This window comes from Chrysemys picta, chromosome 21, assembly GCF_011386835.1.
Source record: "Chrysemys picta bellii isolate R12L10 chromosome 21, ASM1138683v2, whole genome shotgun sequence".
NCBI classification, from domain to species: domain Eukaryota; kingdom Metazoa; phylum Chordata; order Testudines; family Emydidae; genus Chrysemys; species Chrysemys picta.
Window position 1 is genome coordinate 4,710,316 of NC_088811.1, and position 18,609 is coordinate 4,728,924.

Below are 18,609 nucleotides of genomic sequence, written 5' to 3' on the forward strand. Positions count from 1 at the left end.
CATCATGTGTTATCTGTGTGCAGCAGGGATGGCAGGGGTGCAGCGAACAGCTGATTGAAAATGCTGCAGCTGACAGAAACCAAACAGCTGCGTCTCTCCATGCCGGGGCAGTTCCCGCCCCAGATGTTTTCAAGGTTTCAAGACCCCTGCGGTTATCGTAACTGTAGCAAGTGCAGCAATGTGGGAGGGAGGTCAGGAATATGTCCATTGGGGTGGAATCATTTTAGAAATTTCACTCGGGAAGTTACCATTTTCCTTCCTTCATTTTTCAGACACATCAGGTTGTTGTGGGGAGGGGAGATTATCGAAACAAATTACACTGTTCAAATAGGCATTAAGAACCAATTATGCTTTCAGAGGAGACATCCAAGAGACCTTGGACAGTTACTTGATAAAAACTCCAAAGAGCAACAAAAAAGAGAAGAGTAAAGTCTCACTTGTCCAAGAGGGACAAATTGTCAAATTGCCTAGGGAGGTTGTGGAATCTCCGTCTCTGGAGATATTTAAGAGTAGGTTAGATAAATGTCTATCAGGGATAGTCTAGGCAGTATTTGGTCCTGCCATGCGGGCAGGGGACTGGACTCGATGACCTCTCGAGGTCCCTTCCAGTCCTATAATCTATGAATCTATGAATCTAGTCTCTGCTCACTTGGAGCCATCTATTGAATCCATGGTGTTAGTCGCAGAGTCGGATGCCACGCAGCATAGGGAGGGCAGAACTAAACTTAGCAACAGGATAAAGCGCAAGGAAATACAGGATGCAAATGCTGATTGCAGCATCGGTATTTGGCAGCTGAGTGCCAATAAACCACTGCATGCGAGTCTGAACATTGGAGCCATCATGTTGCTGGGCTTCATGTGCAAAATAATCTCTTTAGTGCCCCTCACACACTTAGTCTTGAAGGGTGAAAGTCACCTCGGTGCGGGAAGCCAGCCCAACCTTAAGCACCACTTCAGTCCCATGTAATTCCCCTCGTGCAGGTGAAAGGCCCTGTTGAACCACTAAACACTCTGCTAAGAGCTGGATACTGGTCTCACTGAATCAAACAACAAAATTCCCATTGAGTTCAGTGGGAAGTAGGATTAGATCCTGAGGGCTTGAAAGGGGTGTTTAGGTTCTTGTGCACTGGGGAGAATTTTGCATTTTTTGGATAGGTTTCTTCATCACCATTCTGCTTAAATATTTTCCCCAGCTTTCCAGCCACTGGGGACCGAGCCCCAATGCAGTCTCCTGCTATTCTACCCCAGGCTCAGAGCTGAATAGCTGACTGGCATTACGTCCTGCTACAGGAGGGTGCAAAAGGGCCACGTACCACCTAAGTCCTCTAAATAGGGCTTTTGTAGAGCAGAGCATGCTTCCTGGGGTGTGATTTCACCCACAGTCCCAGTTTTGGAGCTCTCTTACTAGATGGCTGTATCATCCTTTCTGTTTTGCAGTTTTGCACATTTCTCTCTTGCCCAGGTGGCTACGCTGAAGAATCCCTTCTCACCAGGGCCCGATGTTATGGACGCCTTGGCCAGAAGAAAACCGCTATTTTTGATTTTAATGCCATCCTGAAGGAGGACCCTAGAAACGTACAGGCCCTGAGCGGAAGGGGATTCATTTACCTGGCCCTGAACCAGCAAAAGGTATTGTTGGATTAATGTCCCGTGTTGCTCAATAAATATAAAATATTTGCAAGAATTATCTCAGGCTCCATGTGTCTGACCATGCCCCCACTGAAATCAATGGGAAATCTGCTATCGAATTCAAGTGGGGTGAAGGTTGGGCCCTAAATGTATTGATGCCTGGGCCTAAGTCCGTGTATATATTACACCAGTGACTCTCAATCTTTCCAGACTACTGTACCCCTTTCAGGAGTCTGATCTGTCTTGCGTACCCCCATGTGTCACCTCACTTAAAAACAGCCATACTGTTACTGAAAAATTACTTACTTTCTAATTTTTACCATATTAGAAAATAAATCCATTGGACTATAAATATTGTACTGACATTTTAGTGTGCAGGATACAGAGTAATATAAACAAGTCACCGTCTGTATGAAATTTTAGTTTGTACTGACTTTGCTCGTGCTTTTTATGTAGCCTGTTGTAAAACTAGGCCAATATCTAAATGAGTGGCTGTGCCCCCTGGAAGACCTCTGTGTACTCCCAGGCATGCACCTACCCCTAGGTGAGAATCACTGCATTGCACAATGTCCTGGATGGGTTGTTAGCAATGGGGCTTGAACGGAGCATCTCTGGATCTGCGCATAAGCCTCACCTGTGTGAGCGGAAAGAGGCGGATATGTTAGCGCCAAGATCATAGCAGGCTCATTCGTCTCTACATGTGGCCCAGTATCTATAGGGGCCAGAGCGCCACACTGTGTATGTGTGGGCTGCACTTAACACGGCCAAGAAGATGAAATATTATTTTAAGATCTAAAAATGTCTTGTAAATGGTCAGATATGTGGGCTGTGTGTGCAGACGCCCGTTGAGATTATTCAAATACTCTGCTGCATGCAAAAGGCCTGATCCAATGTGGCCCAGGGTACTTCTGTAGATTTGTTGCCCCGATCATTCACTGCCTAGGCTCCAAAGCAGAAACATGCTGCTGTCAGGCAGCATGTGATGCAAGATCAAAGCCATCGCTCAAAGCGGTATCCTGCTCTTCCTGTGTGCATGTCTATCCCTCCCCCTCCATTAATAAATCAATTGCCTGTGTCTAGAGGACAGGAAGAAGAACTCGTAGTCACATCCTCATTTGCGTCACTACCATGCAATCATATGCGATGCTACAAAAAAGCCCCTCTGACATTTGTTGCTACATTGTCTGTTCCAGTGGAAAAAAGAGGATAGCAGCACTAGATGCCAAACCATAATATAGCCAATATTGCTACATCTACACAGCACATCCATGTATGATTTGTGGTATGTCACACTTCAGGGCTTCATTCGTTACCCTCAAGCTAAGTGGCACATGTCAGACTTTTGCCTGCGTCATTTGCCTCTTGCAGGGCCAGTATTAATAATAATAATAATAATACCCGGCTGTTATATAGCACTTTCCATCAGTAGATCTCAAAGCACCACTGAACTTAGCAACATTGGAGGTACTGGGCCAGGTCCGTGGCTGTTATAAACTGGCACAACTCCATTGAATTCATTGGAGCTATGTTAATTTAACACCTGCTGATCCCAATTCTGCACTCGTTTACTCCTCTGTACGTCCAGAGTAATTCCATTGGCCTGAGTGGCTTAACGCTGGATTTATACCTGAGGAGCAGAACAGAAACTGTTTCATGACAGCAACTCCTTCTTGAATGATGTGCTTAGAACTACTAGGTCTAAATGCGTTTTCCTGCCTCCACCAGGAATATATTTCTCGGTCTATTTATCCAATTATTTTGGCATCCGCAGAGCTCCTCTCCCTCACTCTCTGCAATGGAGGAGTTGCCTCATTTTCCTCCAGCGTTTTATCGTGTTTGTATTGGCTGTTGGAATGCTGGGACTGCTCTTCCAGTGCACGGAGTCTCACAGCCAGGGAAGCACTTTATCAAGAACATTATTCTATCTGAGCAACGCTCTGATCTGAGTCTCAAACCCTGCCGGGCTGTTGGCAGATCACTCCTTTAGACATCCATCCAAGAGAAGTGGTTAGCATGGTACAGGGCACATCCTGGGTTTGGGGAATGGAAAGTGATTATTTGTGTATGATAGGGCATTGAGAAGCCTTTTTTCCTACCCACTCCACACATCAGAGTGATCGTGCCAGGTTCAGACCCCACGTAAGGCTCGCTCAAGTGCCAGTTTAAGGAGCGGAGTGGTTGTCAGAGGCATTGTGCTGACCCTCTGCACAAGGTGAGCTTTGCCCAGTGCAGGTGTTCGGTTGTGCCAAGCATGCACCCTGTGCTGCTTCCTTCATGCTGAATACGGTGTAGACCCACGTAGTTCTCACACAACTGTCCCATGAAGTCCTTCCTTTAGGTTGCAGAATGAAATACCAGAGAGGAGGCTCAGAGACCTGATAGAGAGTCCATAGGGCATCTCTCTCTCACTGATGAAACACCAACTCTCTCTGCAGGGGAAAAACATGCAGAACTTCTAGCCATGTGCTGCCATGTATGTAGTCAAACAAAGCACAGGCTTTATGTCATGTTTTGTGCTTAGCTGAATAGTGCCAGACTGAGTGAGCTAGACACTAAAATCCTTGATTTAGCCACAGGTCAGCATTGGCCTAGACAGCATCCATGTAAGCCCCCTACATATTGCCTAACCAGTGTTCCTTAGTCTTCAGTTGGAAAAAAACACCTCTAATGGTGCAAAGATAGCTCAGGCTCCATGGCCTATTCAATTCTTGGCCCCGAAGGGGGCCAGCTAGGATATGGACACCTCTTCACTAGGGAAAGGGCCAAGATCCTTCCCCCACACGGATACACACTCAGTTCATATAAACCCCTCCGATGGGTCTGACTAGAGCTGAGCAAGATATTGGTAGTGAAGTATTGAGAGTGTGGTCCAAATCCCATGGGAGTCTTTCCTTTGATTTCAGTAGGCTCTAAATGGGATCCTTAATGAATTCCCTCCCAGGAGAATTTGGATCTGGGGTCTTGGTTTGGCTCCATCAATGTTTTCTATAGAATGCTTCACAACACCCTCGTGAGGTTCTTGCTTAGACTGTAACCTCTTGCAGATAGTGACTGTCTTTTTGTACCACGCTTAACACGATAGAGTCCTGGTTTATGATTGGGGTCCCTAGGTAATCCTGCAATTCTAATAATAACAATAATAATTAGGCAAGTATTAGTATTGACATAGTCTCTCTGTGCCTCCTTTTAGAGATTTAGAAAAAATAAGTGACTTGCCCCAGGTCATACACAGAGCTGAGCCAATGTTTGGCTATTCGGCTGGAATTTGGCAATTTCAGATTCAGGGGTGTATTTGTGAATTCGCTCACCTCCAGTAGCTGTATGATTTATATGATTGTCTCCATCAAAGATATTCCAACTCGGGGATTGGAGTATTCAAAATTCAGCAGGCAACTTATGTGTGAGAGGTGAAATGAAAAAAAAGTAAAGATGCTTGCCCCTCCCCACTCTATCTAGTAGTATCTAGCATTTGCATAGTGCTTTAGGAGTGGCATTTTTCAAAAGCAGTCAGCATTGGCCTAACTCTGCTCCCACTGAGGTTAATGGGAGTGGACTTCAGTGGGAGGGGAGTTTGATCAATGAATGATAAATGCTTTTGAAACTCCACCTGCAATGTTTGAAGCACTGTACTGATGTTGACTAATTCACCTAAAGTGGCGCAGCAAGTCAATGGGAGAGCTGGAAATAGAACCCAGATGTCCTGACTCTTTTGTGATTTCTCTGTTGTCCACTTCTAATCTTTAACAATTCCTCTATTTGTAATCATGCCACCTTTCTGCATACAAGTAAATAACACCCTAATCATGGGTATTGTGCCGCAGAACCACCTGCCTGACGTCAGAGCAAAATCTTGTAAAAAGTGAAAAATGTCTCTGTCAGGAGATGAACTACATGATATAAAGCCCCCTGAAAGTGATCCACAGTGTTCATGTTTATTTTGGCTTGGACTGCAGTTATCAATCCATGCAAAAACCTTTCCCAAGTGAATGAACATAGGGAACATTGTATGCACATTCATTAGAAGCAGGTTTAATATCCTTTGACTTTGCAAACAAGTTGTAACCAGAAGCAGCCAAGCCAAGATGGTTTACATTGCAGAGATGTGATTTCTCCTGACAATCTTAAAATCCCTTTTTAGCCAATAGCCCCTCGGTTATTAAAACAAGACGCTGACCTAAGCTGATCCAGTGACCCTCCTTCTGCCACATTCAATATGCTCAGAGACGTTTGTGTTTTCACGGAGTCGAGATCTAACATACCAAACATTCTTAACACTTACGAGCAGGCTGCAATGTCTCATTTTGAGCACAAGTGGCATGTGTGTCCAAAGACGGATTTTTAGGTATTTCACCCAATCAATCACCTTCCAAAATATATAACAAAAATGCCACCATCTTGGTGTAGAGCGTCCCTGTCAGCACTGTTACCCATTAGTGGTACAAATAGCTGGATGGCATCTACCGGTACTGATTTTCAGATACTGTGCTGTGATCCAGGGAGCTGTTGCTTGAAGGAGTGGTGACTCCAGGAATGATGTTAAAAAGATGACAAGAAAGGGTAAGGTCTCTGAGGAAGGATGTCTAGGTTTGAGGACATGCCTGTAAATCTGTCGCTGTGTAGTTCCACATTGGTTGATATCAATACTATTAGCTCCGTGTGATATTTTTAAGGGTTTTTGTTTGTTTTTTAATTCTGAAGAACTGGAGCAATTATTACAGTGGAATTTGCTTTAGTAATTTCTTTTGGTGGGGTGAAATTCACCCCTATGCAGAAGGTGTGAGAACAAGTCCTCTGCACCACTTATGTCTACTTTCTTCGGTCCTATTCTGAGGACTGATGCTGGATTTACATGACCTTGTGCCACCCCTCTTCATCTATACTAATCATTCAGCTATTTTGGTCAAATATGACTGTCCAAAACTTAGCTCGCATTTCTGATGTCCTGTCCCTTTAAATGTCTGAACACACACACACACACACACACACACACACACACAGAGTGTACAGACTCATTTTTGTGTTCGTTTCAGTTTTGCAGCAGTCAGCAGACATGCCAAACCTGCAGAAAAATGCAGAAATTGGGCTTGTTTTTGGCTTAATTGGCTTGTGAGTTGCTTGTTGGCTAGTTTTTGGCTTGTTGTAGCTTGTTGCTTCTTTTTTTTTTGATTGGCTCTGGCAAGTAGGGGCAAGGGGCAAGCAGGGGCAAGGGGGAGAGAGAGTCAGGGGTGCACAGCAAGGCCACCACAGTCCCCAACTGCACGCTGGGGGGATCTAGTCACATAGAGTGTTGGGATTCTAAGGGATTGGCTTGTTTTGGCCTTGTTTTGAAATGGGATTAGCTTGATTTTTGGCTTATTGTGAAAGTCGGGGTGCTTATTTCCTGTGTGAAAGTTGGCAACTGTGTTTTGCAGTCAGAACAATAAAGGAGGACAGTGGGAAGTTGTGTTTCTCTTAGCTCTCTCTGTGTCTATGTCTGTCTCCTTCCCCGCTTGGTCCAGCTGTAACACTATTGATGCAAATTTTCCTTGAAAGAGATATGCTCAGGCAAGAAACCATGCCCATACGTTGGGCAAATGCCAGCTATTGGAGACAAATTGCTACCAAAATGCAATATATCTCTGTGATTCAATTTTACGGAAAATCTATTCATTGTGTTTTGGGAGACATCTGCACTTCTTTTCTGAGTATTAACAAAGAAAGATACAAGTTCAAAGATACAAACCATTACAGCCTGTACTCATAGCAGTATTTCAACTGTCCAAAGGAACTCCACCATTATAATGTGGTTAAGGACGTTACAGGAAGCCCAGGAGATGGGATTCATTATAGGATCAGGGCCACTTCCTGGAAAGATGGAAACTGATCAGTGTCTTATGCAGAGACACTAATAGAATGAGACGAGGAGGTGCTTGAAGCTGTATGATCTGTGGTTTGTTCATTAAACTGATGAGAGTAAACAAGTAAAAAACAGATACGTAGACCAACGTCATAGACTTTCATATAGACAGATCCTCCTGCTTTTTATCCAAAGCATTCATATCAAGTCAAGAATTGACTCTTGATTTGTTCTTGTTTTTTCCATTGGAAGAAAGATGCCTCATTTATAACAACTGGACCTTCTTCCAGATGAATATTTTAAAAATATTGTCACTGTTGATGGCTTGTGACTATACCTTTTTCAGTCTTACTCAAACATTTCAATAAAATGTAAGAGGTTTTGGGGGGTTTTTTTAAACAAAGAGTACCAACCAGAATGTTTTCTTCTTTTAAAAAACAAAAAGTCAGTGAAAATATTTGAATAGCTCACGCCTTCCCTTGTAAGCTTACAACCCAAAAATTGCACTGCCCTCGGAGTGCCGGAACTAGAAAGTGAAACTGACTAGAAGCTTGTAAACAAATGTGAAATTGAGCAGTTTTGATTTCATTGTGCAACAGGAGTGAAATGCAAATAGGAACTAAACAGACCTGCAGCCCTCAAATGAATATTTACGGACTCTTTATGAAGCTTACTTCTTGTGATTCATATTCAGAAGCATCCTTCTAGGCTGAGAAGTTAATAGAACTGGGCACATCAGTAAGTGCTGTAGAATTGGGTGTTAAACTATTATGTCAGTGGTTAGTAATCTAAGGGGTTATTGGTGAGAAATTTTAAAGTCACGTCATTAGCATTTTTATTGCAGCTGTGGCCCTGTAACCCCAGGGGTCTGTAGCTATGAAGGGTGAGATTGCACATTTGCTGAAAGCTTTGGGCAAGGGGCAGTGCACATCTGCAGCACCCCAGGAGGAGTTCTAGGAAGTAAATGTGACGCAGTCTCAGCTCCTTCCCTGATGCTCTTTTTCTCCCACAGGGAAATCATTTGCACCACCGCTTTACTGGTGCAGCTGACTTCCTCACCACGCCCTGCCAGTTCCATTGCCGGGCACATGGAGGCAAAGGAACTAACATTCCAACTACCTTCAGCCCCTCCCCATCTACCTGCTCAGAGACAGATCAAAACGGCCCCACCTTTATCCCCTCATCCCCTACGGCCCAGCCATGATATGGGAAGTGCTAGCATGGCTATCTAGGGAGGCATTTTACTCCCCCCCCTTACTCTCCTGAATGGCTGTGATAGGGCCAGATTATGTCCCAGCCTAAGTATTTAGAAATTATATCATGACCAACTCCAATACCCATATTAAATAGTAATGATGCTTTGCATTTATAAAGCATTTAATCCCAGGAGCTCAAGGTGTTCCACAGAGGTTAATTAATCAACCCTCACAACCCCCTTCATGAGGTAGGGCTGTATTTATCATCCCCATTTTACAGATGGGGAAACCAGACCACAGAGAAGTTAAGTAATTTGCCCAAGGGTCACTAAAGTAAGTCAGCAGGAGAGTGGGGAAGAGACTCCATGCCAGAACTCCTGACTTTCAGTCTCATGCTCAAACCACTAGATCATGCTCCCTTTCCGTACAAACTGTGGCTGTACAGAGACAGGCATCCAGCAATCTGAACTGCTGTTTGTTTGTTACAGGGAATGTGCTTGTCCATGAAAAAGAGAGCTTGGGGGAAATAATAGAAACCAGCTGCCTAATCTGATCCTTTGCGGGATAAAATCTCGGACCTGATGCAGCATGTACTGATTTTGTTAAGGGCTCGAGGCTGAGGAAAGAGAAAGAAAATAAGAGATGCCATTAAGATAAGAAAGTTTCAGAAACAAAGCCCTGGACTTGCTGTCTAGCGAGCAGTACTGCTTAGTGCTCAATCTGTTCCAGTTCTCCACGTGCTGTCTGCTTTTCCCCTCCAAGGTCTTTGGAAGGTCTGCTTTCAATTTCGGCAAGATGTTTCATAGCCCATTGGGTGGTCATCTCAACTGCTTGTTAAAAGCCTGCCGTTTCCCAAATGTTCAGAGTATAAAACAGCAAAATGTGCATTTTCACTGCACTGTTGTAATTCCTTTAAAACCCAATTTGCAAAACGCTCGTGTGGACGTTAGGGAAGCCAGGGGCAGGGGAACAAGTGGATTTCATCTCCAGTTTAGGCAAGAAATATTATTACGATTATTAAAGCTCAGAGTGTATGTTCAGTGCTGGATAGACAAAAAAGGGGGGAAGCCTCACGCTTGAGGAGCCCACACTTTAAGGCTCTGAGCCTGCAAGCTGTTTCATAAGAGGGCAACCCTGCAGCCAGAGAACAGCTTGCCTAACATTATTTACCTGCCGAGACCAGAGATCTTTAGCATCTGCTTGCAAAGCTTTGCAAAATGATAGGCACAGAGGAAAATTTTCAAAGGGTAAAAGTCACCCCTATGCAGACGCCCCACGCAAGACCTATGCCCCCCTTAATTAATGAATTGAACGGATGTTTAGGACTTGTGCTAGCCTCCTATGCAGGAATGAATTTCACCCATACTGTATAAGATTCTCCCAGGCTCTGGGTCTGAGCCCTTTTGTGTACATGCCAGATATGAACACACGGCACGGAAATCATTCATTAACATGTGCTAGAGGATGTATGGCAGGTGGCTAAGCTTGCCAAATGGAACTGTCCATTTCTATATCATTCCCAGCCTTCCTCCATTAATCACCACAGATAAGGACAGGCACATTTTGTGTAGCAGTGCAATCGCCATGGAGGAATCTAGTTAAAGCTGGGGCGTGCACTAGCTCCACTTGTGGCAGGCGTAATACCGTCATGGCAGGCATCACAAGAAGGTACTTACACCTGGTCTTCCGAGTTCGTCTTCTTAGCATGCGAGCAAATGTTCAGTCTTGGGAAGACATGCTATGTTGCTGATAGTTTTTAATCATTCAAGGTTCTGTAGACAGGATCTTGGAGAGGGAGCTGCGTCAGCAGCAGTTGAGTTTGCTGTCTGCCTTAGACTCTGATCACAGTCAGTTCCTGTGGCAGAAGAAGGAGCAGCAATATTTTGCATTCCTAGAGCCCTTAGCAAACATTAAAGGTACGTCTACACTGAGTTAAAAGACCTGTGGCACTGTTACGGCTGGCCCAGATCAGTTGACTTAGGCTCACGGGGCTTCAGCTGCAGGGCTATAGAATTGTAGATGTTTGGACTTGGGCTGGAGCCCAGGCTCTGAGACCCTGCAAGGGAGGAGGGTCTAGAGCCTGGGCTCCAGCCCGAGCGTCTACACTGCAATTGGATAGCCCTGTGGCTTGAGCCCCGCAAGCCCAAGTCAGCTGACCTGAGGTGTGAGACTCAGAGCCATAGGTTTTTTTATTTCAATGTAGACAAACCATTAGTAAGCCTCAGAACAACCCTCTGGGGTAGACAGATATTACTGGTATACCAAAAGGGGTAAACTGAGGCACAGAGCGAATAAATGACTTGATAACAATGTTAGATAGTGAGTGATGGACAAAACTTGAACCCAAGTGTCCTAGCTCCCAAGTCCCTTGCATGAATCACCATGCAGCATTCCCACAGATCAACGGCTGGACCGGTACTGTTACACAGCTCTCTGGACGTTCTCTGTCCTCCGACTAACAGAGCTAGGTTACGTTTGCAGACAGATTCCATGAATGTATTAAGGACAGTGTAGAGGTGATGAGGAGAAATACTCCCTCCCAGATCCTACCAAAGGAGACCGTTATGAAGGTGATTTCAAAAAACCTCTTTATGAATATTAAACAGAATTGATATAGAAAATGTTATTATTAAATTGGCCTTTAAATGCAAAATATTCCACATAAGAGGCCCCCAGTGGTTGCCTAATGATAGTCCCATGATTGCTTGCTTGCCTGCTTTTCGAGATAGCAGGCACATCACAATAAGCAATAGGGTTTAATTTTGCCAGTCAGATTACTTATTGAATGGTTTATTGAAATGGAAGGCATTTGTTTCTTTGGTTTACAAACTAATTTAAAAAGCTTTAATTAAATACCATTTTGGCTTTGGACATTTTTTTTAAAGGAGCATAAAAGTGAACTGTAATGATCTTTCTTGTTCAATCTAATTAAACTTTTCAAACAGTGTTTTTCTAATGGACTGCACGGAGGAGTAACAATCCTTTCCAGCCTACCAGAGGAATAAGCTACTTGCTACTCATTCCCCTTGTCCTCTACTATCTCTCTCCTAGCGGTGGGGGTGGGGAGTGTCTGGATGGAGTCAGACTGAGATTTGGGAGACAGAGAGAGAGAGAGAGAGAGAGAGAGAGAGAGAGAGAGAAACTACCAGGACTGGAATTCTAATGAATCCAGGGTCATCAGACACTCCATCTGACTCGCACGGTTATGCTGTATTTCCTCCTCTCTCCTTGTCTACCCAAAGTGTGAGCGAGGTGAAGAAAATCTCTAAAGCTGATGGGCTTTACTGCCATTGGATCAATGCGCTGACCCATTGGATGGAATTGAACGCCGTGGTGAGGTATTTTAGCTGGTTCTTTCCCATGCACACACCCTATCAGGCCTCCTGGAGCACAGCAGAATGTCAGACACTAAGGGTATGTCTACACTGCAGACTTACCCCGTCCCCCCCTAGGCTTGAGACTCCAAGCTGGAACATCCACACTGCTATTTTTAGCCTGCTAGCTTGAACCTTGATAGTGCTAGATAGACATATGCTAGTGATGGGGGAGACGCTCCCAGTTGTAGTGTAGACATATCCGAAGGCCACACTGCTGATGGCTCCATTTAGGAAGCAGCTCAGCAGGTCACTGGTAAGAACTTCTATTCCTTCTATCTCTTGGTTGCAAAATTAGGGCTCTGGTTACGTAGCTTATTCTTTTCTCAGAAATAACATTTTGTCCTTCTCTTGCACCTCACATCTGAAGATCTCAAAGCACTTTACAAGCAGTAGTGCATTGAATCTGAGAACCCCTCCGTGAGGTTATTAATAGTATCATCCCAGTATTGCAGATGGGGAAATTGAGACACAATAAGGCTAAGCAGCTTGCCCAAGATCCCACAGTGTGCCAGTGTCAGATTTGGGAATAGAAGTCACTAGAAAGGGGCCAATTATTAACACATTATTATATGATTATTGTTGTTGTTATTATTATTTTATTATTAGCTCTTGTTTTCCATGTAGGAGGCAGTGCAGGATTTGACTTCAGCCCTCAAAGAGGATGCAGCAGTGGTAATCCCAGAGATCCTATCCTTAAAGCATGAAGCCCAAGTGCTCATCACTCAGTGGCTACTTGACCACTGCAGGACTGTGTTAACCGAACTTGTGGCCAATAAGGACCTTCCAAAGGAAGAGACTCTCAAGGATCTCATTGTGATTGGTGGATCTTTAATTAAAATTAACAGCAAGGAAGCAAGATGTCACATCTTATATACAGACATCTTAATTGCAGGTGGTAAGTTCTTTTCCTCCTGTTCATCAGGTCATTTTAACTATAAGAGTTCAGTTATAGATACCATGATACTATGCATCACCGTTTACCCCCAAAGTACTTTACATATGCTGCACGTGGGAATCACTTTGCCTACTGTGGGAATGTCGAGATTCCTGGGATAGAAGGCAGCAAGTGTTTCACAGCCACACTATACAACTGTTTAGGAGAGAAATGTCAGAATATTTCATCGCCCTGGAACTGCAGGTGAATGTAAGGAGGCAGAAGGTGAGAACTCAAACTAGAATGGGATGGACATTCAGGCTAACACCCCACCTCTTGGGAAAAGGCTATGAAATCTTCAGTGGGCATGACCTCCGTGTTATATCTCTTCCAAGAGAGCGTTGGAATGGGAAAGGTGCCTATTATCCCCATGCAAGGTCATCACCAGTGCCGACCCAGAAGCCATCACCAGCTACACTTCAGACAGGGCCCTTCTTTTGAGACCTCCCAACCTAACTACTGAACAGGCTGGGGGGAATTTACTCTTATGTGGGGGGGCAGTGGCAGCTCCATAGTTAAAGCTGAGTTGAGTTCTGCACTGAAAGGAGGGATTATGTAGCATCTGACTAGTGCCAGTGTGGTGCTCAGTGCTGAACATAGATGAGACCTGGTCCCTTCCAGTCCCAAAACTTAACAGGCTAGAGATGGCGTGATCATAGTCACAGCATAGTGAGTCACAGGGAACTGGATGAGAAAGTCACATTTTTTTTATACTGATGAAAACAAAGGAAATGTTTAGAAGACCCAAGACAATCAGACGTGGTTACAGATTCTCAGTTAGTTGTTCCATAGTAACCAATTCACTTACAAAAGAACTCCAAATGCTAGCATCTGTTGCCATAGTCTAAAAGTTGATTATTGCACGTAGAAGGTGAAAATCAAAACCCTCGGTGCCAACTTAGAACAACAGAGTGATTTGGCTGTAACACTGATATAATTGTTGTAGGTTTTCTGGGCTGGGTTTATGTTAATTAGTCACTTTATTGGTATTGACCAACAGGGAGGTACGAGGACGCCCTTCTACACCTTCAGGAGTCGTTTGGCCAGGCGATAGCCGACACATCTGCCAACGCTCGACTTGCAGTGCTGCAACTGAAGAGGAGCAACATGCTGCCTGCTGCTCGCTCCTTGAGCACTTTAGCGGAGAAAGGCCCCGGGGAGCTGGGATTCCTCTTGAACTTTTTAGACGCGAAGCAACGACAGACCCTCTCTCAGGTACATCTTTCTTTGATGCCTCCTCTAAAGCCACAATAAACAGATCCACTTTGGGAGCCTTGTGCCGACGGCTAGTGGCTTGGGAAAGAGACAAAATTAGGCTCAGCAGGGTGGGTAACATATGAACTTCTTTTGTTAGTTAGCACCAGGCCCTGTGATTTGCAGAACTCCAAGCTTGCCGAGAAGTGAGAGGGGGTTAAATAACGGAGGAATGAATAGTTGCCTTCCTCCTCCTCCTTCTTCTTGATTCTGGAGGGGAGATTGAGTCTCAGTTTGAACCCAATGACTGTTTTTATTGCTTGAGTATAATCAGTGATCCTGATTCAGTCTGTACTGAGTCACCAGCACCACCTCCTGCACCATTCATGGGAATTCCTTGGTAGTCTCCACTCCAAGTGTTGACCAACCCTAAACCTATTTAGTTCAAATGCTATGGTGACAAGGGCCATATGGGTGGGAGGGTGAAACAGACCAATAAATAGAAATTTTACAAGACCATTGCCCAAGGTATTGCATGCATCAAGGCATCACTTATTCTGAAAAGTGATAAACCAGGAGAAGGTCAGTCTGATGGTGAGCAGCGCTAATATTCACTTGAGCATCTGCCATTCCAATTACCCAGAATCTCTGTGTTCTGAGAATGCTCCTTCCTAATCAGAATCAGTTTGCTTCCTTTTATTCAATTTATGGATTGTGGTTTGTGTGCGCTCTGGTGGGAAGCTATATTGTTATGCTTTCTCCTGGGTTATAAAACAAGGAACATGCTGATACTCTAAATGCATCTTGAGAGGAGTACTTTGTGTGTATTTTAGTGAACCAGCAGGAGGACATAAGTAAACAAGTATTAATTTACCAGTCCCTAGATACGCTCCATTACCGTGAAAAAAGCCTCTCTCCTCTAGATAATATACAAAGTTCACTCTGCTGGGGGAAGAGCTAGGAGATATTAGAAGTAATTTGCAACCATCAACAATATAAAAAGATAAAGGTGCAATCAAGTGTTTCTGTGGAGACCCAAGAGAAGGTGCCTCTCAGTGAAGATAAGGTTTACAGCTGAATTGCCCAAGTGGCCAGGTCACTCTGTCTGTATGGGAGTCTCATCGCTATATCCCTGCTCACTGCTTTGAAAGCACAGGAGTTCCTTCAAGTTGCTGATAAGAAAAATCTACTTTTTGCACAGTTTAAACCAGCCTGACTTTTGGGGCACTCAGTGGTGCGACAGATAATGAAATCTTCAGAAGCAGGAGAGCCAGCTTTTTTCTGTCTTTTGTGGGCAGCTTTGGCAATGGGTCCGGAACAAAACCTTTGCCAGTGGCTGATTGAATCTGAAATATTCCTCTCCCCTGCCAGAGAGGAGGCAGCTGGGTTGGTTTCATAGAAGCAAGTTGACAGGAGTATTAAAAATAAAACTAGACTCTCTGAATATTTTGTCTGTAATCTCACGCACGGTGGAACTGGGTGCACATTTGGACCTCAGCCACCCGGAGGTCTTTTCACAGAACACTCGTCTTGATTTCAACTTGCTGCAATTATTTTTATTAGTGATTAGCCCAGAATGAAACTTGTGAACTAAGCACCCCCGGATGGTTCAGTGATTGAAATCCCCACTGCGCTGTTTTCCAGGTGTTTTACCTGTAAACCCTTGTTGGGCACACATGGTAATTTAAATACCCGTGTGTGAAAGGAAGTTCTTGGTAAAAGCACAGAAACAATTGGACAGACTTTGTGCTAAAATAAGTAAAAGAGGACCTCAAAGTGCTTTACAGAGATGAATCAGTTAATCCTAATTAAACCCCTGGTGGAATTGGTTCCATTGTTACCTTCAGTTTATAAACTGGGAAACTGAGACATAGAACTATTCAGTGAGTCACCCCAAGGTAACCCAGGGACTCAGTAGCAGAGCTGGAAATAGAGCTGAGGAGTCCTGACCCCCACTCCCCCAGTCCCTGCTCTAACTACTCAGAAAGAAAAGTATTATTGCACACGTTGATTCTAAAGTGATTGGGGACAAAGGAGGCTGTAGAAATATGTTGTTGTTATCCTGGAGTCTGTTCCAAGATGTTAAAACAAATTAAAAGCTATCTGCATGAGAAAGGGTGGCGAAAAGAGATCTCCTGACACTTAGCAAGAAGCCCTTATTAAAAACGTAATAAGCAAAGTAATTACAAAGAATAAAACCCTCCCACTACAGAGGGTATTTACAGTCAAGGAATACCGGTGCTGAGGAGTCTGAAAATAGCGGAAAGGTCATTTGGGCCTAAGAGACTGAAAGATTTATTTGACTCCAGAAGGTCAGAGAAAAGGAGCTTGCTCTGTCCGACCCTGCAATTTCTGATGTCAGAGGTTAAAAATTTATTGCTGGTTACCAGCTGTTGGTTTTTCCCCTGAGCTATTTGCAACTGCATCCCCACAGTAATACGGTCAGAGCCCAATGGAGCCCCATTGTGAGCTGGTGTGATTCCAGCAACATCTGAAACTGGCGCTCAGTGTTAGGCAGCATGCTGACCCATTCCACACACTATTGCATGCAGGAAAACTCAGATCTGGCTTTAAGAGCAGTGCTAGTCATTGGGAAAAACAGAGGTTTTGGTTTGGTTTTCAAAGCAATCTAGGGGATTTAGACACATACGTCCTGTTGAAATTCAAAGCCCCAAACTGCTTTGAAAATCTCAGCCAAAAGCCTTAACAACAATCTGAAAGAGGACAGAAGCTTATCTGCATACGGAGTTGGCAGTCTGCTCTCACCCTAATTTTTCCTGATGCAAACATTTAAACAGTCGAGGTCAGGTTGGTGATGGGAAAAAAGAAAGATGTTTCTTGACTGCAAAGCAACTTGCTGTAAAGCCAAGTTAAGCCTGCTTTCCATGGTGTTTCCTGCACACCCTTTCTGTAGTTGCTTTATAAGTGTCTTTGTTCAGAAGCAGCTGTTCGAACTGGGCTGCTAATGAGTGTGTTTTATCGGTACTGTACATTCAAATGGGCCCTCTGCCATTCCGTTATAATAAACTAGAGACTAGGCAGCTTGCAAGAGCATGATCACCATGTTTATTCCAGTAGTGGAAACAGAAGAGTATAATTTAGTTCTCACAAACTCTTCCTGTGGGTTTGGTTGAGGGGAGTAATTCATAATTTCCCACCAACCAGCTTGTTTAATCCAGCAATGTCAGGGATACCTGCTTTCTGTCGGAGGAGTCAAAGCCGAAACTCACTTAACAATCGGAGCTGCCTCTGCTGTATTGAGCTTAACTTGATTCCTGCTCGACGAAGTTCAATGCAAAGTTAATCAATAAAGATTGGAGCCAACAGGAAAATGTCTTTAAGACAGCAACAGAAATGTGCACAGGTGGTTTCTCTGTCATTGAGAAAATATTTATCCTTAAAAGCGTGAAGCGTTGTCTTTTAACTGTACAAATATGTGTTTCAAAGAAATGCCCTGTACTTTTTAGGGCAATGTGATCTAGCACTCAGGGCAGGGCCGGCTCCAGGCACCAGCCCACCAAGCTTGTGCTTGGGGCGGCACCTGGAGCGGGGCGGCGCGGTGCTCCGGCTCCGGCTCCCGGGGAAAGCGGGGCCACGGCCGGGCTCGCCACCCTCCCCCCGGCGCTCCGGCCGCCCTCCCCCCCGGCGCTCTCTCCCCGGCCGCCTGGGGGAGAGCTCGCCACCCTCCTCCCGGGGCTCCGGCCACTGCCGGGGCTCACCGCCCTCCTCCCGGGGCTCCGTCCGCCCTCCCCCCGGCCGCCGGGGCTCCGTCCGCCCTCCCCCCCCCCCCCGGGGGGGGGGGGGCGGCCCACGGCTTTTTTGCCTGGGGCGGCAAAAAAGCCAGAGCCGGCCCTGACTCAGGGGAAAAATTCTGTCGTGTTAGGACGCTCCTGATATAAAGCTGCGGGGGTTTTTGGTTCCTGGTTCTATCTTGACCTCCTGTTAAAATCTGGCAGCTAAGAAAATCCCAATATATTGGATAGTTGCTTTCAAAACAGCTCTAAATATGTTACATTTGGTGACCTTTACATTGTATAGACAAACAGAGGTCTGACATGTTTTCGGATAAACCACCCGGCACCTTTAGGGCCAGATCCATTGAAGTCAATGGAGTGCCACTGATTTACAGCAGCTGAGGATCTGGCCCTGAGTCATGCATTTCTAGGTGCAGGCGTGTGAGTCTCCGTGTTGATGAGCCTGGTCATAATAGAATTCCACATTCTCAATGTAGGAATGACTGCCCTTGAGTTCTGCCTAGACCATTAGGAGCAGAGAGTTGCTCCATATCAGGAAAAGGAGTATTCATAGGCGCTCAGATTTGACCACAGATGTTGACGCATCTTTTAAGTGGGTTCATTGAGTCATAACCAGTTTTAATCCAGCTCCGGCTGGCAATGATTGGAAGTTATGCCCATATAGTGCCCATGCAGTAACCTGTGTGAA

General features: G+C 44.9%; 1 protein-coding gene across 1 annotated transcript in view; it reads left to right on the forward strand.

Annotated features, from left to right (window-relative positions):
* TTC34 (tetratricopeptide repeat domain 34) overlaps positions 1–18,609 on the forward strand; it is a 46,535-nt gene that overhangs the window by 18,212 nt on the left and 9,714 nt on the right. Inside the window, exons 5-7 of the mRNA XM_008167200.4 lie at positions 1,463–1,629; positions 12,663–12,933; positions 13,973–14,187. Of these exons, the coding sequence (XP_008165422.3) occupies positions 1,463–1,629; positions 12,663–12,933; positions 13,973–14,187 (653 nt within the window). The remainder of the gene's footprint in view (positions 1–1,462; positions 1,630–12,662; positions 12,934–13,972; positions 14,188–18,609) is intronic.